Source organism: Rhinolophus hipposideros (genome assembly GCF_964194185.1).
Source record: "Rhinolophus hipposideros genome assembly, chromosome: 7".
In the NCBI taxonomy this organism is placed as follows: domain Eukaryota; kingdom Metazoa; phylum Chordata; class Mammalia; order Chiroptera; family Rhinolophidae; genus Rhinolophus; species Rhinolophus hipposideros.
In genome coordinates, this window is record NC_138053.1 from 10,080,023 (window position 1) to 10,102,186 (window position 22,164).

General features: G+C 39.4%; 2 protein-coding genes across 4 annotated transcripts in view; one reads left to right on the forward strand and one right to left on the reverse strand.

Moving 5' to 3' along the window:
* The window catches only part of AZGP1 (alpha-2-glycoprotein 1, zinc-binding), a 36,450-nt gene extending 36,080 nt beyond the window's left edge, over nucleotides 1–370 (reverse strand). For 2 of the 3 annotated variants that reach the window (XM_081054334.1, XM_081054336.1), the window contains exon 1: nucleotides 134–370. The gene's annotated coding sequence lies outside the window, so the exon portion shown is untranslated. The remainder of the gene's footprint in view (nucleotides 1–133) is intronic. The other variant, XM_081054335.1, reaches the window with a different exon arrangement.
* On the forward strand, nucleotides 169–20,204 carry TRIM4 (tripartite motif containing 4). Its single transcript, XM_081054333.1, has 6 exons — nucleotides 169–974; nucleotides 5,452–5,547; nucleotides 6,237–6,467; nucleotides 11,012–11,034; nucleotides 11,295–11,392; nucleotides 17,264–20,204. The coding sequence occupies exons 1-6, from the start codon at nucleotides 321–323 to the stop codon at nucleotides 17,848–17,850; spliced, it is 1,689 nt and encodes a 562-aa protein (XP_080910459.1). The 5' UTR covers nucleotides 169–320; the 3' UTR covers nucleotides 17,851–20,204.
* Nucleotides 20,205–22,164: the final 1,960 nt, after the last annotated feature.

The following is a 22,164-nucleotide window of genomic DNA, read 5'->3' on the forward strand; positions in this document are numbered from 1 at the left end:
TCTACATCATCCCTGAGGTGGTCTCCCAAATGGGACACGTGTCCATCGGATACCCTACAAAATCTTTACGTTATTGATTACATTCCCCACACTGACTTTCGTTTTCCCGTCAGCCAGCTAATCTTAACCTCACCTTTCAAACTTGACCGCTAAGCCCAGTTCGTTAGCGCCTCCCCGTTTAGCTCCACCAGCCGCGGCTGCACAGGCGTCGCCGCCGCCCTCTGGCGCCTTCCCCAAAGCCGAGGGATCTCGGCTTCCTCTCGAGTTTTCCAGGATTGCCGCAGCTCGGTTGTGGGCTGGAGCAGCAGCCCGGTCCCATCATGCCCGACGGCCAGGACCGGGCCTCCAGCCACCGCGACCCCGCGACCCCGGCGTTCGCGCGCTGCGGTCCCGCCACGCCCGCGGGAAGGCCGGCGCGCGCCGGGATCGAGTCCCGTCAAGGGAGACTTCACGTTCCCCAGCCGCGGGAGGCGCCTGCCGCGCATTCCAGGGCCGCCGGCTTCCAGGGCCCACCCGCAGCCTGCAGGCCGCTCCCGCGCGTCGCATCCGACCCGACTCGGGCTCTGGGAAAGAGCAGCGTCATGGAAGTCAAGGATCTCCAGGAGGAGCTGACCTGCTCCATCTGCCTGGACTATTTTAAGGACCCGGTGTCCATCGAGTGCGGTCACAACTTCTGCCGCTGCTGCCTGCAAGGCAGCTGGGAGCCGGGCGGCGGCCTGTTCCCCTGCCCGGAGTGCCGGCAGCTGTCCTCGCCCTCCGCACTGCGGCCCAACTGGGTCCTGGGCCGGCTCACGAAGACCGTGCGGCCCGGGCGCCAGGGCCCCGTGCCCCCCGGCCTGTGCGGCCGCCATTGGGAGCCGCTGCGGCTCTTCTGCGAGGAAGACCAGCGGCCCGTGTGCTTGGTGTGCAGGGAGTCCCAGGAGCACCAGGCCCACACGATGGCGCCCATCGACGAGGCCTTCGAGAACTACCGGGTAAGGGAGACGGTAGGGGGCTGCGGGTGTTGCCCGGGAACGTTTACCTTTTACTTTCATAAAGGACCCATTGAAGTGGCTGCTAGTCCCATTGGAAGCATGGAAACTCTCTAGAGGCTCCAGGTTTTGCTACACGGACCTTAGAGCTGGAGTTAAAACTGGCAGTGGGGAGGGTGGGTACGAGGCTCCGCAGAACTGCAGAATTCAGGGGACTGGCCCGGGGAGCTTTAAGTTTAAGACACACATACTGACAGGCTGTATGCCAGTGCTGTCCAATAGAAACAATGCAAAGCACATATGTAATTAAACATTTTTCTAGTCGTAAAAAAGAACAGGTGATGTATTTTTAATAATATATTTTATGTAACCTAATTATCCAAAATGTTGTTTTTTAAAAATTTTTATTGGGGAATATTGGGGAACAGTGTGTTTCTCCAGGGCCGGTCAGCTCCAAGTCAAGTCGTTGTCCTTAAATCTAGTTGTGGAGGGCGCAGCTCAGCTCCACGTCCAGTCGCTGTTTTCAGTCTTTAGTTGCAGGGGCCCCAGCCCACCATCCCTTGTGGGAATTGAATGGGCGACCGAGTGTTGAGAGCTGGTTCTCTAACCAACTGAGCCATCCGGCCGCCCCCCAGAATATTGTTTAACATTAATTGTTATGAAAAATTATTAGTGAGATATTTTACATTACTTTTCCATAGTAGGTCTTTAAAATCTGTGTACTTAATTTACAGCACGTACTGATTCGGACCATTCATATTTCATGTGCACACATGGCGAATGGATGTTGTATTGGACAGTGCAGGTCTGTCCTACAGATGTCATACACAATTGATGATTTGGGAAAAGGCTGACTTGGAGTGATGAGGCTGGGATTTGTCATTAGCTTCCTTCATCAGTTGGGAAAATCACTACGTTAATTGTTTTAATTGTAGATTGTCTTATCTCGTGTGGTAAGTTTCAGTTGAATAAATCAGTTTATTTTACTCTGCTCCAGCCACACTGGCCTTCTTGCTTTTGTTTCAAGGCTGTTCTCTTTCTCTACCCACACCTTCCATCCTTTAGATCTTACGCGCTTTTAGCTTGAAGACCTTCCTTAATCATCTCTTCCAGAGTAGCCCTATCCCCTTCTATTACTGATGGTGTAACTCCAGTGGCCTCCAACAGAATTGGTATCTAGTAAGTACTGGTTGAATGCACGAATTTAATTATACAAGTTAAAGTGTTTTTTGTAAACTATAAAATGATGTACAGTTGTATCAGCTGACTACAAATAGGAAACAGACACAAAGCTGGACAAGGAAGTATACATTAATTCCTTCATTCAGTAACATTTATCTTGTATCCTACAAGACAAGGCCCAAGTCTTTCTCATTCGTTTATGACCAGATTCTAGAACAATGCCTATCGTACAGTAAGCATCAATAAATGTTACTGAAATGCTTGGTGTTGCCCTCCTGCACCTCCTGGCAGTTTCTGTTATTGCAGGGAAGGAGTTTTCTAATTTCCCCAAAGGGTTCCCAAGTGGTACAGGGGCCCTATTTATATCCCACTGTGTCAGGATTCAGAAAGACTTAGGTAGTCTTGGATAATTGAAGCAACCATACAGGATAATTCATGCATACTGGAATTGTTAACGGCTTTAAAAAAAAATTGCAAAATTCTATTTGAAAGATTATTTAGTTTTTTTCATCATCAAATAAAAGTGAAAACTTAAAAAAAAATCTTGGTCACATTCAAAGGAGCCTGACATGTGCATATCAAATTTGACAGTGATTAAAAAGTGGCAGTAATATAATTGAATAAAGTTATTTGAGATAGCTTACTGTAGGATAGCAGGATTATGTACCTATTTAAGTTAACTGGGGATAATAGATTTTATAATATTAGAAAACACTGCGTTAGAAAGAAAATAGCACATGTGATTTTGTGATATGTAAGTCCCCTTATAACCTAATTTTATTTCCCCCCAACATTATGTGCAATTTTCAAGCACACATAAAGTTGGGAGACTTTTATAATAACACCAGTATACCCACATCGAGATTCTGCCATTAACAGTTTATTCTCCTTGTCTGTCACCTGCCTATCTATCTGTCATCAATTCTTATTTCCCTTTGAAGCATTTTAAAGTTAATTGCAGACAGTACACTTCCTACTACACTTTAGCATGCCTGTCATGAACCAGATTGAATATTTGTTTATGGTATTTTTAAAAATTCAGAACAATTAAATACACACATCTTAAGTGTACATTTGTTGAGCTTTGACAAATGCGTATACCTGGGCACCCCAAGCCCTTTACAAGATACAGAACATTACCATCATCCCAGAAAGCTCCTTCATGCCCTTTCCTAGGTAATGTCTGCACCCTACCCCCACCCAATGCAACCACTGTTCTGATTTTTTCCCACCACAGATTAATTTTGCCTGTTCCAGAACTTCATATATATAGAATCATATAGTCTGTACTCTTCTATATGGGCTCCTTTTGCTCAGTATATTGATTTTGAAATTCATCTGTTTGTGCATAGCAGTAATCTGTTACTTCTTACTGCTGAGTAGTATTGCATTATGTGACCACACCACAGTTTGTTTACGCATCTTCCTAGTAGGATGCCTGGGCTGTTTCCAGTTTTTGGTTCTTATAAAAACTGGCATTATGAATATTCTCATACAGTGCTTTTTGTAGACATCTGTTGTAATTTTTACTGGGTCTAGGAGTGGAAGTGCTGAGTTCTAGGATTAATGTATGATTAGTTTTATGCCAGATCTTTTTTTAAAGTGGTTGTACCATTTCACACATCTACCAACATTGTATGAGAGTTCTGGTTGCTCCACATCCTTGCCAACTTTGATGTTGTCAGTCTTTTAAATTACCTAACTTTAAGCATTGTCATTTATAAATCATTGGAAGAAAAGTGATACCTATTAGTATTTATTATTCTCCCAGGGAAGAATTAAAAAATTAATTGTACTGCTTATTTCTTAGTTCTACTCATTTTTTTTTCTTTTAAGCTTTTTATTTTGGCATACATCCAGATTCAGAAAGTTGCTCATGGCCATTCCTCAGCATTTGACAGTTTTCACCAGTTTTTATTTAAAATTTTCTCTTCCTGTAAGTAACCCTTCTCTCATGGTTTTTCACCAACCATTCATCGTAGCTTCTTTGCAGGATTTTCAACCTCTGCATGCCCCTTGTAGCTGTTCCCAGTTCTAGCCTTGATCTTCTTTACTCTGTAGAATCTTACTGGGTGATTTGACTCACACCCATGCCTTTAACTGCTACCCGTGCTAAATTGAACCCCTAAATCCGCTTTTGCAGCTCAGATCTCTTTCTTGACTCTGAACTGCTAACTAGATCCACTTGGATGTCCCTCAGACATCTCAAAGTCAACTCATTCAAGTCGAATTTCTTTTTTTACCTTCTATTTACATACTGCTCATCTTCCTATATTTCCTGATTTGGTAAATAACCTACAGTCCATCTAGTTACTCAAGCCAGAACCCAGGGGCTAAATCTAAACTCCTTCTGCGTGCAGCCATGTGGTCACCAGTTCTTATTGGCTTTCCTCTTGTGTGTGTCTGTAACCTGCCTGCTTCTGTCTCTCAGGTCAGCTGCGGCCCCTCTACAGCCTACTTAGTTAATGCTGATTGACTTGTTTTACTTTTTAATAGCTTATTTGGGTTTTTAAATTGCAAAAATGGTATATGCCTCTTGTAGAAATTCAAACAAAACAGAAATTTATAACATTTTTAATCTTCCCTCCCCTTAACTTTTAAACTATTCCTATTCCACAGAAATAACCAGTGTTAATAATACTTAGGTATATATCTTTCCAGATTTCCCTTCCATTTAAACAGACATGCACAAACCCAAACCCACACCTACACCCCCCCACACACACACATTTATTCTTTTTAAAACAGAATTCTGCAGTACTATTGTTTTACAGTATAGTTGTAACTTAATATAACATGTCAATGTAGAGGGCTACCTGAAATTGATACAGAGTATCATTATACCATAATTTATTTAATAATTTCCCATTGACGGATAATGAATAATGCTGCAGTGAACATTCCTATACAAACTGATTATTTTTGGTAGTGTTTTCTTGTATAGATTATTAGAAGTAGAATATGAACACTTTAGCTTTTGTTAAATCTTCTTACCAGTGCTCTTCAAAACGATGGCACTTTTTTACTTTCCTAGTATTATGTGCCAGAGGCTTTCTCCCTTGCCAATACTAGGTATTTATTAATACTCGAACAATTTTTAGTTTTGCTAACTTAGCTGGCAAACTCTATATAGTGTTATGATTATTTCAGATCAGAATATTTCTTATTCTGAAGACAGCCTATGACTCTCTTCAACATTTTCTCAATCTCATTTCCTGTTTGGATTAGGGGACTTTTAGTACTTGAACAAGGATGTTTGGAAGAAAGATTTCTGTCTGATATGTATTTCTGTTGGCAGGAAAAACTTCTTAAGACTCAGTGTAGTCTGAAGGCCAAGATGAAAGAAGCCATGCGGTTACACGAAATGGAAGAGAAGAGTATTACAGAGTGGCAGGTAACAGCAGAAGTGGTTGGGCATTTCTTGCCCCTGAGGCCCTTTCAGTCTGAGGCTGCTTACAGGGTTTTGCTGGGAAGAGCTTGTAGGATGTCATCAGTTGTCAGGTATCTTGTAGAGCTAAGGTGATAGAACAGGAAGTACCTGCTGACCCGTGGCTTTGGGTGATGCAAGTTCCATACACTTTATCCCCGTATCTCTACTTTAAGGTAGTACCCCTCACTTGCCCACATTTTCCTAAGTATGTACACGAGGTTGGGGCGGTTTTGGGCCCATGGCATTATAGAAAGTAAATGGACTTTGCTTTCAGAGATGCTTGGGAGGCATGATGTGCGTGCAGCCAAGCACATCTAAAGATTTAACAAAATTAAACAGTAGGTATTCTGAGGGCGAAACTTGATAGATGGGAAAGTACATTTTGGTTTAAAAAGTATACAAACAAAGCATTGCTAGTAGTAGAAGAGACTCAGATGTTACAAAGAATCGATTAACCCTATAAAGACTGGTATTATGTAAGGATATCACGTAAGTGTAAATAGAGGAGTAGTGGAAATTTGTGGGGGGAGGGCAGGAACTTTTCTGGAGGAGGTGATAAGGAAGGACCATGGATTGTTGGGGAGTCACGTGCAAAGGGTTTAAGAGCAAGGACCAGGTAGAACAAAGACTGAGCAAATCTCGTCTGGCTATAGAACAAGATGAAGAATCAACGATTGAGCTTCAGTGCAGAGTATGCAAAGCTGCACCGCTTCCTGGCTGAAGAAGAGGAACTGTTTCTTCAGAGGTTGAGCAAAGAAGAAGAAGAGACAAAGAAGAAATGGAATGAGAACTCTTTAAGGCTCAATCAAATAATCACTTCCTTGAAGGAGCTCATCTTAGAGGTCTGGGAGAAGAGCCAGGGCTCCAGCCTGGAGTTGCTTCAGGTGAGACAGGCAGTGGGGGAGTTAGTTAACATCACCCACTGAACTCCCTCTTATCTTTAGAGCTGAGTATCTTTCCTGTTGAGTGGATTTAATAGAAGAAATGTTTTCTCTCTGTTGACAATTGTATTTCTACTGTCATTATACAATTAAAGAGTCAAAGATTTACCATCCAAAGGAAATTCATGTAATGATTCACTTGGTCTAATAGTTTATCTAGGATCTGAAACACATCTACGACTTTTCTACCGTGTTTCCCTGAAAACAAGACATAGCTGGACAATCAGCTCTAATGCGTCTTTTGGAGCAAAAATTAGTGGAAGACCCAGTCTTATTTTACTTGAAGACCGGGTCTTATATAATGTAATGTAATGTAATGTAATATAATATAATATAATATATAATATAATATAATAAATACCTGGTCTTATTAATTTTTGCTCCAAAAGACGCACTAGAGCTGATTGTCCAGCTAGGTCTTATTTTCAGGGAAACAGTATTTGTCGTACTATATGTTCATAATTCTTTGTTAAAACAGTAAAACAAAAGCAAATATAAAATCACAAAGTAGATAATTATATCAACAATTTTTAAGAGAAATTTATCTTTCTCACTAATATTTAATCATTATAATCACAGCTTGATAAATTTTGTTCTTAGCCACAGATTTTGATTAGTACATTTATTTAAGTAATTTGAAATATTTAGCAACCTTTAAAAGATTATACTTCTAACTAATTAGCTCTTAGATTTGGGTCCTTAGGCCAGTTGATGATCAAAAGTTAATCTTTACCTTTATATCCTCTGTAGGTAAAGCGCTCTTATAGCTTCTTTCAGTTTTTTTCCCTTCTTCCGCCTCCTGCCCCTAGTCTAGTTCAAGCCGTTGTTTCTCAGTCTAATTGTATAGGACACAGCTCCCAGGCCCATTGCGGTAGGGAGGGGGGCAGCACTCAGCAGCCCACAGCAGCTCACGCCAACCAACCTCCTGCCAGCCAACCTCCCAGCAGCCCAACTCCAGGGAGAGCTGTTGTTCACAATCTTAGCTGTAGAAGGTGCAGCTCATTGGCCCATGTGCTCCAACCATCTGAGTCACTGGGCTGGTCAGCTTCTTTCAGTTTTGGGGTACAATCCAACATTTCTGACTGCCTTTTTCTTTTCTCACTGAAATAATTCACCTTTGGTCTCAGATCACTCGAACCTATCTTTCCTCCATATGGTGTGACTAGAGATGAAAGAACCATTGAAGGGTATTCCCAAGAATACTTTCAATCTACCATTACTATTTTTTCTCATCAGAAGGAGGCAACATTGTATTCTTCTCTTAAGGAAGATGACAACATGGACCCACTTGTCAGTGTTTTCAACAGGGAATTGCTAGCTGGGCGTTATATTGTATGTACATGTAATGATTTCCAAGAATTGTCTAGAACTTTTACAACTTGCTTGAGCAATGAAGTGCCAGTTACATATCCAAATGTATACTCTAGCAGAATCTTTGAAATAATACATTTAAACACTTTTATAAATGCAGGCTTAACATCTTGTCAGCATCTGAAACCTCAAAGATACACATAAGCCAGCAGAATGCTTACAAACGAATATATCAGCCAACATTCGCAAGTGCAAAGTTAGGGAAATGATTAAATATGGAACTGGATCATAGAATCTCAGAGCCTAAGAGAAATTATTTTACTAATCCATCCATCCATCCATCCATCCATCCATCCATCCATCCATCCATCCATCCATGTTTTTCATTTATTCTTTCACTTTTAGCCCATAACTCATTGCCATTTTTCTTAGAAATATAGAAATATTGAAAATAAACATACATTGTGCTAATTTTTATCTTTTTATTTGCAAAATACATAGTATTGCTTAGGTTTATGTATTTTCAATTTATGCAAAGTTTGTGTTGCATTGTTTCTTGCTTTTTTCCTTTAGCACTGTGTTTTAAAGATCCATTCCTATTATTTATACATACATTTAATCCATGTGTCCACTCACCACATTTTGCCAGTTCCCTCTTTCAGTAATGGATACCCAGGTTGTCCCTGAAACCATTGCCACTACAAATAATGCTACAGTGAAATGATTAATAATACCTACTCTTATTATGTTTTTCTTATTGGTTCTTGGGTTTGCTCTGTAGCTCTTTCCTTAACCTCTTGAGTTGGCATGCTTAGCTCATTTATATTACCCTTTTGTTTGCTGGTAAATATATTTAAGCTATACTTTCTTTTTTAAGTATTGCTTTAACTGTGTCCACAGATTTTGACAATATTATTTTTATTGTCATAATGAAATAAACAGGTTTAAAAGCATTTTAAGTATAACTCCATAGAGAAAAATATATAAATGCTTGAAAGATTATCATCACTGACCCACACATGTAACCACCACCCAAGTCAAGCAATAGAACATGAGTAGCATCACAGAAGCCCTCCTCATACCCCCGATCAATATCCTTTCCCTCTTCCTCAAAACTAGTCTCTTTTCAGATTTCTCACACTGTTTTGTTTTGCTATTTTTGAAAAAGAATCAGTATGCATTCATTTATGTCTGGCTTCTTTTGTTAAATGTTATGTTTGTGAGATTAATCCATGTTGTTGTAGGTAGCAGATGTTTGTTTTCATTGCTCCATAGTAGTAATTCTCAACCACGAGTGATTTTGCTCCCCCAGAAAACAATGTCTGGAGACATTTTTGGTTGTCACAACTCAGAGGTGGTTACTACTAGCACCTAGTATGTGGAGGCCATGGGTGCTGCTCAGCGTCTTACAGTGCACAGGACACGCCTCCCCTCCTGCTCACAGCGAAGACTTATCCAGCCCAAAATGTTAGCCAACGTTGAAAACCCTGCTGTGTAGTACAGTTGTTCCTGGGTTTCTGTAAGGTAGTGGTTCCAGGACCCCCCACAAATACCCAAATCCATGGATGCTCAAGTCTCTTATATAAAATGGTGTAGTGTTTGCATATAACCCATGTATATACTTTTGTATACTTTACATCTTCTCTAGATTATTTATATATTTAATATAACATAGTTGTTATACTGTATTTGTTAGGAAATAGTGACGAGAAAAAAATGTCTGTAAATATTCACTACAGAGGCAACCATGGTAGGCATAACTACATAGTCAGCAACAATGTAACATTAAAAAAAACTCTTTTTGATATGCAGTTGGTTGAATCCACAGAGGCGGAACCCATGGATATGGAGGGTAGACAGTATTCCATTGTATTATATCAAAAGATATTCATTTTATTGTTACAAAAAAGCAGTTACAAACATGTCTTTTTTGGTGCTCATCTGTATACATTTCTGTCGGTTATGTACCAATGGAAGCAATTCCCAACACAGTGCTTGTACCAGTTTACACCATTGGTAGCAATGTGTGAGAGATCCCGTTGCTCTATATCCTCATCAGTATTTAGAATCGTTAGTTCTTTACCATCCTAAGTGGTGTATAATGTTATCTCATGCCCTCAATCAGCTCCTCTTCCCTCCTCTGGAAGGGTAGATGGCATTTCTTTGATGACTTTGATGACTCAATAAGGTTGAGTACTTTTTCAAATTTTAATTAACCATTTGGATATGCTCCTCTTTTTTTTTTTTTTAAAGCTTTCTTGAGGTATAATAATACATATATAATTCACCCATTTTAAGTATAATTGAGTGATCTTTATAATTTGCCAAGTTGTGCAATCCTTACCAGTCCCCTTTTAGAGCATTTCCATAAGATCCCTTTGTGCTTGTTTATAGTTAATCTTTGTTCCTACCCCCAGCCTCAAACAATCTACTTTCTGACTGTAGATTTTCCTTTTCTGACTATATCACATAAACAATGATACAATGTGTTTTATTTTTGTGTGTGTATGGATTCTTGCATTTAGTATAATAACGTTTTTGAGGTTTATTCATGTAGCATACATTAGTATTGTATTTGCATTCCTTTTTTATTTTTGAATATTATACATTGTAGAATATACCACATTTTTTTTAATCTTCACCAGTTGATGGGTATTTGTGTTGTTTCCACTTTTTGGCTATCTTGAATGATGCTGCTGTAAACATTTGTCTGCCATTCTTTGTGTGGACATCTGTTTCCATTTCTCCTGGGTAGATAATCGGAGCAGAATTGCTGGGCTATGTGGTATATTTGTAGTTAATTTTTTAAGAAACTGCCAAGCTGTTTTCCAGAGTCCACTTTATATTTCCGGCATATCCTCACCAACATTTGTTTTGTTTGTGATTGAAAGAGAATAGCTGGAGAAGTAGGCAAAAAGCCATGAAAGTGTTAATGTCATAATGCTAAAGGAGAAAAACTTGGGTTTCAAGAAAGGGATTGATGAACATTGACAAATAGTACAGAGGGGTCACATGAGAAAAAAGACTGCATTGTGTCAATCCATTGGCTTTGCCAACATGAGATCATATATGACATTAACAAAAGCAACAGACAGAAAAATACCTGCTCACAAAGTTGAGTACCAGTTCTCATGAGGAAGGTACATAACTTACTTATGTCTTTCTTCTCTTCACAGAATCCAAAAGATCTGTTGACCAGGTATGAGCTTCTACCTTCTTATGGGGGCATGACTGGAATGGTAAAGATATAGCTCTAACAGAGGGAAAACAAGGTTGGGCTCTATAGATGAATCTGGCCACACCCTGAGGGGTTTGTGAATGAGGAATTCTGTTCACCTTTTCAAGGAGCAAGGGGAGAGACGTGGTCTGAGCTTTGGGCTTGGAACCTTCATATGGGCATTGGGGGTCTTGGCTGCCCGAGTTGTCTCCTAAAAGAGCAGCCTTCTGTACTTTTCTTAGGAGTGAGAACCAGGATGTGAACTATTCCCTTGAAGATCTAAAGGTGAAGTCTGTGTGCCATATACCAATGATGAAGGAAATGCTGAAGCAAATCCAAGGTGAGCAGAATTTCTAGGAGTTGGAAGACTTCTCCTAAGGAGAACTCTTTCAAATAAGAGAATAAATAGAAGTCTGGAAGGGAAAGAGGAAAGAGCATGCATGCAGTTAACAGGAGGGTCAGGAAAAATGGTAACTACTTAGGAATAAATAGATATAAGCTTCATTCAATAAATATTTATTTAACACATATTATGTGTTATAAGTTACTAGTGACACAGAGAAAAAGACCTATTCGGAGAATAGACACATATCACTCACTATAAAGTGAGTTCCAGTGTTTCCTAGTAGTGTGAATAAAATGTTACAGAAGTACAGAGGAAGAGTTCTGTTGGGGTGAAGTAGGGAAGTTTTCATAGCAGAGGTGACAGTTCTGGAATTTGAGGGATGAGTAACAGCTTGCCAAGTGGAAAAAGGGGGTGTACTTTTCCAAGCAGAGGGAGCAACATGAGCTAAGGTGTGGAGAAAATGGAGGGCAGGGTATGCAGTATGACTAAATTATAAGATGCATTGTCAGGAAAGGCAGGTACTGCTGTTGAGAAGATGAGGGAAGGAAAGAGTGAAGATAAACTTACTGGATCTCCAGGAAGTAACAAGGCATGTACATATTGTGAAAGCTATTCAGGCAGTTCTCATATGCATATCCCTGATTAAGAACCAGGTTGTGGATGTCCTCTTCCAGTTAAAATGAAGTGGATTTATTCTTTGCCTGAAACTTAGTTAATTAAAAACAAAACAAAAAAGCAGACACAGTACTAGAAATAATAGTTTTCAAACACTGGGCATCAATTAGGCAACAAAGGACAATGATCCCTGAGAAATGTGAAACAGATGAGGTGAGCTCTATGATTGCTCCAGCCTACAGCCTTGAGAGAGTTTTCAGGCCATCTTAGGGAGGGTTAACAGGTGGAGCCAAGTGGACTCCATGCATTGAGGAATGGAACTGAGTCCAGGGAGAACAAAAAAGAGAGTTTGCAGCGTACTGGACGGAGTACTGGAGAGAAGAGAGCTATACAGAGAGAGACCCTGATGCTCTACAAAGGCACACCCTGAGTTTTCAGCAGAGTTACAGTCAGCACATGCTTGTGAACAACTACCTGAGGTTGAAGGAAGTTTCCAAAATGGTTAGAAGGAATAATTCCTGGTGCTCACACAGGGCCAGGAACAGTGCCCGTTTCTACCAGCCGGACTGGAAAACCCCTAATTCATGGTGCATTAGATAGAGTACTCAGGAAAATCTGCCTCATTAGTGGGGAATAATTAACCCTACATTGAGCACTGCTTTGGACCACCTTATAAATCATGAAAGCAGACCCAAAATGATCGAATTACAAATTATTTCCAAGTAACTGCAGCCCAGGACAAGCTTAAAAAGATTGATTGTAATTAAAAAAAAATGAATTTGTACTCATCAGTGTAAACTCACAATGCCTCCCATCCAATCAAAAGATTACCAGGCATGCAAAAAGGTAGGAAAACTACCTATAATGAGAATAATCAATTAAAACTGATCCAGGATTGCCAGGATGTTAGAATAAGCATAAAAGGATATTTAAATAGTTATTATAACTGTTCCGTAAATAGACATGTAGAGACATAAAAGATATAAAAAAATCCAAGTCAAACTTTTAGAGATGAAAACTACAGTGACAGATGGTTGGGATTAAAAGGTCATTAGATATTGCAGAAGGAAAGATTAGTGAAGTTGAAAATAGAGCACTGGAGATGCATGCAAAATGAAATGCATGGATTGAAAAAAAGCAAAAAATAAAAAGAGTATCAGTTAGCTGTGGGCCAACTTCTTAAAAGCCTTATATATGATAGTTGGGGTCTCTGAAGGAGAGGAGTGGGATGGGATGAGACAAAAAATTTTTGAAGAAATGGCCAAAAATGTTCCAAATTTATTGAAAACTATAAGTACACAGATCCAATAAGTTCAACAAACCCTAGCACAAGAAATATGGTGAAAACTACACCAAAACCAGTGATAAAAGAGAAAAGTAAAAAAACTCAAAACCAGTGATAAAGAGGAAAATTGAAATGTAACAGGAGAAAAAGGACATGTTACTTATAGGGGAACAACGATAAAGATGACATCACATTTCTCATTGGAAACAATGTAAGTGAGCAAAATCTTTAAAGTACTGAAAACAAACTGTTAACCTCGAATTTTATTACTTTATTTCACAAAAACAAAGTGAACTAAAGATGTTAGCAGATATCCATAAACTGAAAGAGTTTATCAGCGTCAGACCAACACTGCAAGAAATGTTACAGGAAGTCCTACAAGCAGACGGAAAACGATAGCAAATGGAAGTCAGGATCTACACAAAAGAATTAAAGATCTCCCTAAATGATAATTACATAAGTAAATACTTATTTTTTGTCATTATTTAAATATTGTTAAAAGCTAATAGTGATGGTTAATCTATGTGTCAACTTGACTGGGCCAGATATTTGCTAAACACTATTTTGGGTGTTGCTATGAGTATTTTGGATGATATTAACATTTGAATTGGGAAACTTGTGTAAGGCAGATTGTCCTCCATAATGTTGGTGGGTCTCATCAAGTCAGTTGAAGGCTTAACTAGAAAAAAGGACTGACCTTCTCTCTACCCCCAGCTAAAGGGAATTCTGCAGTAGACCACCTTCAGACTTCATCTGCAGCTTTGGCTCTTCCTGCCTGATGGCCTTTGAACTGCAACATCAGTTTTCGCTGGGTCTTGAGCCTGCTCACACACAGCAGATTTGGACTTGGGCCAGTGATTATAATCATAAGGATCCAATTCCTTATAATCTTTATGTGCAAATCCTATTTGTTTTGTTTCTCCTGGAAACCCTAATACAGCAATTGTTTAAACAGACAGACGAAAAATAACATTGGGGTTTGTAACATATTTACAATTAAAATACACAACAGCAATAGCTTGGATGTTGGGAGAGGAAAGAGAACTATACTATACATTTCTTATATGTGAAGTGGTATAATAGCACTTGAAGATAGACTCTGGTAAGTTAAAGATGTATAGTATAAGCCTCAAAGCAACCACTAAAATAGAGAGTTATAGCTAATAAGCCAACAAAAGAGATAAAGTGGAATTATAAAATATTTGATTAATCAAAAAGAAGGCAAAAAAGGGAACAAATAGGACAAATAGAAAACATGTAGCAAGATGATACACAAACTTAATCATAAATAATTATTAAATATAAATGGTCTGAATATACTAATCAAAAGATGGAGATTGGATTGAATAAAAAAAAACAAGACAACTATATGCTACAAGAAATATTAAATATAAAGACCCATATATGTTAAAAGTAAAACAATGTAAAAAGATATATCATGCTAACATTACTCAAAAGAAATCTGGAGTGGCTATATTAATATCAAAGTAGATTTCAGAACAAAGACTACTACCAGAGATGAAGAAGACCATTTCCTAATGATACCAAGGGGTCAATTCATCAGGAGGACATAACAGTTCTAAACATTTATATATCTAATGCCATGTTTCCCTGAAAATAAGACCTAGCTGGACAATCAGCTCTAATGCGTCTTTTGGAGCAAAAATTAATATAATACTCAGTCTTATTTTACTATAATATAAAACCGGGTCTTCATAAGACCCAGTCTTACATTAATTTTTGCTCCAAAAGACGCACTAGAGCTGATTATCTGGCTAGGTCTTATTTTCGGGGAAACACGGTAACAGCTTCAAAATATATTAAGCAAAAAATAATAGAGCTGTGAGGACAAATAGGTAAATCCACAATTATAGCTGGAGTTTTCAATAATTTTTAGAAAAAGTGGGCAGAAAATCAGCAAGGGTATAGTAGGCATAAAGAACACTAGCAACCATCTTGACCTCACTGACATGTATAGAACACCCCAAAACAGCAGAATACACATTGTTTTTAAGTGTACATGGAATGTTTTACTAGATAGACCAAGGTAGACCATAAAACAAATCTCATTAAATCAAAGGATTCAAGTTATACAAAGTATGTTTGCTGACCATAATGCATTTAAGTTAGATATTAGTAACATAATATCCTTGGAAAATCCCCAAATGTTAGGCAACTAAATAACCCACAATAACTTATGAATGAAAGGAGAAATCAAGAGGGAAATAGAAAGTACTTTGAACTGAATGGAAAGGAAAACAACATCAGAATTTGTGGGATGCAGCTAAAACAATAATTAAGGAGAAATTTATAGCACTAACCTATATTAAAGAAGAAGGACCAGTTTCACTTAAATTAGTGACCAGTTTCCACCTTAAAACACTGGAAAAAGAAGAAAATAAAACCCAGAGTAAACAAAATAAATAAGAAATCATTGCAATACAGAAAAACAGCAGAAAAAATAATGATCCATAGGCTGTTTTTTGAGAATGTTGATTTTAATGATACACCTTTAACCAGAATGACCTGGTTAAAAACAGAAGACACGTATTACTAAGATCAAGAATGTGAGGCGACATCACTACAGATTCTATGGATAATAATAGGATAATAAAGGAATATTATAAGCAACAAGTTTGCTGAGGCATCCCCTCAAGGAAGCTTCTCTGATATCTCTCCATTGGGCCTCAGTTTGCTGAGGCACTCCCTTGTGAAATCCTGGGAAGAGCGCGGGGAACAAACGGTTTGGCAGCTGTAAGGCAACAACTGATGAATTCACGAAATGTTCAAGAAATGAATATCGATTCTACATGAACTCTTAACAAAAATTGAAGAGTTGAGAATATTTCCCAATTCATTCTATGAGGTCGGCATTACCATGATACAAAATGAGACAGACATTCCAAGAATAAAGAACTATAGGTTAATGCTCCATGTGAACATTGAATAATTCTAAAGAAAAAGTTTTAGTAGATTGAATCTAACAATATATTAAAAGGATAGTACATCGCAATCAAATGGGATTTATCCCAGAAAAGCAGAATTGGTTAAACATTTGAAAAATAAATGTAATTCACTACATAAACTAAAAAAGGAAAATTATGATCACCTCAGTAGATGCAGAAAAAACATTTTTCCAAACCTAACATTCATTCCTGATTTTTTCTTTTAAGGCAAATGAGAGACATGGAGAGTCTGGGAAGGAAGAGAATTTGGAGGCAGGGACGCTAGGGAAGATGTTATAGACAGTTAAAGTGAGATGAGAAATGCTGAAGGTCTGAGTGAAGACCAAGGTAGTGTGAATGGAGAGGAGGAAAAGAACCTGACTGATATTTCAGAGGTAGAATTGATAGGATTCAGGATCAGAGGGAGAGAAGAGTCAAATTACCTCAAGATTTCAAAGTGTAGTGTTTGGGTGGAGGTCATGCTCTTACACCTTAGAGAACATAGAAGACAATGATGTCTGTGTTTGTGGGGGATTAGTCCTCCCAAGAGGCGGAGGGGAACTTAGGATAATGAATTCCATTTTGCGTTATTTGTTGGGGGCCTGTGGAGATGTCAGTGAACAACTGGAACCAGGGAAGAGAAATCTTGTTAATGATGACATCTATGTGTACCCGCACAAAGAACCAGCCAGTCAACAGCCTTGGTCTAGTCCTCATTCAACGAGTCAGAATTTATTAATGTTTCTCCAAATTTTATGCTGATTGTAAAGACTTGAGGCCGTGAAATGAGCTCCCCATTTTCTAAGTCTTTGTCTTTTAGAACAGAAGGGAAGTGAGGATTTCAGGTTGCTACAGGCTGTCGTATGGCCCACTAGGCTCTGCTGAGGATCAGTGGAGGGGCAATGTGGATTCTCATTAGAGGAAAAGGATGGAACTGAAGCTGGAAAAGATGGCTATTTCTGGAGGAGGGTTGGTGGTAAGCTATTGCATTATTTATCTCAGCTCTCATTTTCTCTGCAGTGGCTGTCAGTCTAGCTGAAGACACAGCTCATCCTGAACTTGTCTTCTCCCTGGAAGGGAGGTACGTGAAAAATGGAGCATCGGGCAGGTCTTGGCCATTATTTTCTGCAGCATGGACCTACTTTACTGGACGGAGGAATCCTCAGCAGAACACGCACCGTGTGGAGAGATTTCAGCACTTACCCTGTGTTTTGGGAAAAAACATTTTCACTTCAGGGCAACATTACTGGGAAGTTGAGAGCCGAGATGGCTTGGAGATTGCTGTGGGGGTTTGTCAGGAGGACGTCATGGGGATTGTTGATAAATCAGAAATGTACCCCCATGGGGGCATTTGGGCTATTTCTTGGAGTTCCGCTGGCTATTGGCCCCTAACAGGCTCCTTTGTAAGTCCTACCAAGCAAGAGCCAGCTCTTCACCGGGTGGGAGTTTTCCTAGATTATGGGGCTGGGGACATCTCATTCTACAATGCTGTGGATGGAGTGCACCTACATACTTTTTCTTGTTCTTTAGTCTCACCTCTCCGGCCGTTTTTTTGGTTAGGCCCATTAGCATCTTTAGTCATCCCACTGGTGACTGGTGGGAAATGAGGCTATTCTTCCTCTGACCAAGGAGCCCTGCCTGTATTCCAGCCCAGGGACATCCATCCCTGGTCCTCTTCTTTCACTTCATACATATCCGTCCTTTGTAGTATGGCAGTATTATCCATTCAGGTTCCAGTCTCATGTTTTGTTCAGCTCCCTGTATTTCTTGTGAATATGTAGACAGATACGGCAGACCTTGTTGGTTGCCTTGCCAGTAGCCACTTGCCCCACTTCTCTCCTTCTCTTCTGGTTCTATTTGAACTGTTTGGTATGCCCCCTCCATGTGCTTAGCAGAAGCAGTCCCAAGTGTGGTAATTCTGGCCTGTGAGATAGGATGGCAAATTTTCCAAGGGTGGGGGAAGTTTTTGTAGCTTCTAAACTTGTTCTATGAGGTTATTACTCCCTTATTGTATAAGGAAATTTTAGTTGCACTTTGGTTACTTGCAATCTGAAGCAGCCTAACTGGTGTGGTAGGCACGCAGCGTGGACATCCCATAGTTTAGGCTTATCTCATTTTTTCTGAAACTTGACAAATTTATAGAATCTCTATTCAGTCATGTAATTCCTCTTCCCAGTAAGTAAGAGGATTTTCTGGATCAGAAAATTGAAGCAGTCTTCCTTTACTCTGCCCGTGCTATTACTCTTCTTCACCTGACCGTGTCTCAGCCTTCACGTGTTCATTATGCTATCTGTTTGTCAAATTCCTATATTGTGTATACAAGGTTATTAATGTCATACCGAAAATGTTGAAAAACACTTAAGTATTTATACTGCTGGCCTCTTCACATAATGCTCTCATATGACTCTTGTGACAGCTTGGTGAGATGGAAATTAAAATCCTATTTTTACAAGTGAGAAAACAAACCTTTAGAGTAACGCACTCAGTATTGCTCAGCTGGCGAATGGGTTGAGATTAAAGCCTATACTCTTTCCTACTCTACATTTACTTGGAGGCATTTATTGAATGCAGATTGTGGGTCAGCATCATCTTTGTTTCTTATTTTGTTTCTCTGTGTTTTTCTCACTGTACCTTCCTGCTCTAGATTGTATGCATTCAGAATTGTGAAAGTTACTGGATATTTGTAAAATAATGATTGTTACCCTCATTATAAAAGTTGTGTACTTATTGTAGAAAATTTGGAACATACATAAAGTGTAAAGAAAATTAAAGTCATCAATGATCTCTCCATTACTAACATTTTAATGTGTTTCCTCCCAGACTTTCAATAGATTTTCTGGCAGTGATTTAACAAGGCTTCTTTCAAAATTTCCAGCACTTTCCCTAATCTCTCCTCCCCTTACTATGTCCCATCCCCTCTGGCTTGTCTTCCTATTTATCCTGAGCAACTCCCTTATTCAGTGATTTCTGCTGAGTTCTTAACTCTCTAAGATACTTGCTGTTAGGAGTTGAATATGTCCTCCGAAAAGATACGTTGAAGTCCTACCTGTGAGTATGACCTTATTTGGAAATTAAGATGAGGTCATTAGGGTGGGTCTGATGCATCGTGATTGGTATTTTTATAATTAGATAAAAATGTGTATACACATGGAAACGCAATATGAAGACGCAGAGGGAAGATGGCTATAGGAGAGATTGGAGCTATACTGCCACGGAATGCCTGGGGCTGCAAGAAGCTGGGAAAGGCAAAGAAGACTCCCCTAGAAGCTTCCCAGAGAACATGGCCCTGCCAACACCTTAATTTAGGACTTCTGGCCTCCAGAACTGTGAGACAATTTCTGTTGTTTTAAGCTACCCAGTTTGTGGTACTTTTTCATGGCAAACCAAGGAAATTACAATGTCCCATTAGTACTTCCACCAATACCTGCCTTGTAATTTCCACTCCTTGGGAAACTTATCAGTACCTTTCCTCCACTCTGCCTTCTGGGCTGTTTAACCAGGTTGATTGGTTCTGCTAGAGTCTTGCTCTCTGACTTCAACAGGGCTCTTTGAACTGCTTCGTAAATAAACTTTATTTTTTCATCCCTTGACTATATTTTACATGTCTGGTGGCAGTGATCCTAAACCTTTTCCTCTTTTCTCCAGCTTTCATAAGCTCCCCTTCATACAACTGTAGAGGAGCTAAAACTTTACCTCTGCTTATCTTAGGTTTTCAGCTGAGATTCTAACAAAAAAGATTAACATGAGAAAAAGTTTATTAACACATCACGCAGGAGAACCTAAAATGAAGAGTAACTCAAAGTGGTGGCTTAGGGGAGGCCGGTTATCTCAGTTGGTTAGAGCATGGTGCTCTTAACAGCAAGGTTGCTGGTTCGATCCCCACACAGGCCACTGTACTGTGAGCTGCACCCTCCACAACTGAATTGACATAACTACTTGACTTGGAGCTGATGGGTCCTGGAAAAACAAACTTAAAAAAATAAAATGAAAAAAAAGCAAAGTGGTGGTTTAGAATTCTGGCTTACACAGTACCTTCAACAAAGAACAATAAATTTGTGAGAAATGACAGGACAAAGGAAAGCAGTTTTAGGCTTCCAGGGGTGGCAGGCTGTGGGAAGGCAAGTATCTGAGGAAACGAATGACAATGTTTGTTTGCAGAGTCCTCTGGTTCTGTGTCTGGGCTAAGTCTGTTTCCAGTAAAAGGAGAATTGATATCCTCCCTTTAGGCACAAAAGGGGGCACTTTTTCTGGGATTACTGCTGCTTAATTGCCTTCAGCTCAAAATAATTTTATGTCAGAGGCATATTTTGGGTGATACATTTTGGTTCCTTTTACTAATTATTGCAAAGAACTTTCATCTTTTACTGAGAAAATTTTTTTTCTGTTACTCTGTCTTACATTTCTTTGCCATTTTTTGTTTATTTGCTTGTTTTTGTTTTGTTTTTTGAGTCTTGATATTGGCCCCTCAGGTATGGGATGGGACCCAGGTGTCATATTTATTAAAAATCAAACTTTTTGATGCTTCTGATGTATAAACAGGGTTGAGAATAAACTGTAATAGTTCTCAATTTTACTTAGGGATTCCTCTGAGTATTATATTAATATGTTATATGACTCATTAGGAGGGGTTATTCTGCAGCATTTCTCAAACTTATTTCACCACCAAAACTTTAGCTGTGGGAACAACAATTAAGAATCCCAGAAGACAGTTTGGCAATAATTATCCTACATTTTCTCCAGGTGATCTTGACCATCTCAGATTTCAACCTAGACTCCACACAGCCCCCAAAGTTGATTGGTACATGTTTTGGAGCCATAAGCTCCCTACACTGACCTTGGATAAGGCTGTGCTAAAATCTTTTTTCCCTGGAGACTAGGCTTTTGTTATGGGAAACACTGGGCACATTTTTCCAGTGATATCTATTCCTCCTCCCCCTGCCAGAGCCATGAGGGTATCTTTTTCAACTTTTCACTCTGAGAATTTGGTGGGGTTCCTTGATAAAACCCATGACTATGTGTTACCCTCTCCAATACTGCAGCTCCCAGAAGTTTCTCTCAAGTTAGCCCACACTCAACGTCCAGCAATTCACCAAATCTGCCATCTAAGTATTCCTACCAGATTATGACTCCAGTGGATTTTGCTTCAAATAAGCAGGTCTCAGCTTCAACTCTGTGGATTGGCCTGTTTATCTGGATGTGGGGGTGGCAAGTTGTCATGCAGCCTCAGTTCTGATGGGTCCAAGAATAACTTCCATATTCTTTACATGTGGAGCTGAAACTGGAAGTCTTCATCATAATAAAATAGATTTGTTGTAGACCTCTATAATGGTTAATTTTGTGTGTCAACTTGAGTGGACTAAGGGGATGCCCAGATTGCTGGACAAACATTATACCTGGGTGTGACTCTGAGGGTGTTTTCAGAAGAGATTAACATTTGAGTCAGTAGACTGAGTAAAGATTGCTCTCACCAATGTATGTAGACATCGTCCAATCAGTTGAGAGCCTGAATAGAACAAAAAGGGAGAGAAAGGGCAAATTTGTTCTCTGCTTCAGCTGGGCCATCAATCTGCCATTGAACATCAATGCTCCTGGTTCTTCAAACTTGAAATGACACTTATACCATTGGTCCCCTGATTCTTGGGCCTTTGGATCCCAGCTGGAACTTACTCTATTATCCCTCGTGGTTCTCAGGTCTTTGGATTCGGACTTATTACACCACCATTTTTCCAGCTTGCAGACAGAAGATTGTGGAACTTCTTGGCCCACATGATCATGTGACCCAATGGCCAATGATCCATCCATCCTATTGGTTCTGTTTCTCTGGAGAACCCTGACTAATACAATCTCATATAGTTGGGTTTTTAATTTTTTTTTAATCCAGTCTGTCAATTTTTTAAAAAACTTTTATTTATTTAAATGTG

Excerpts from the sequence above, each read along its gene's own strand:
- TRIM4 (XM_081054333.1), top strand. The coding sequence starts at position 321 with ATGCCCGACGGCCAGGACCGGGCCTCCAGCCACCGCGACCCCGCGACC. Across the intron at positions 5,548-6,236 it reads AGAGTATTACAGAGTGGCAG|AACAAGATGAAGAATCAACG; the intron begins GTAACAGCAGAA and ends GTCTGGCTATAG. Across the intron at positions 6,468-11,011 it reads CCAGCCTGGAGTTGCTTCAG|AATCCAAAAGATCTGTTGAC; the intron begins GTGAGACAGGCA and ends TTCTCTTCACAG.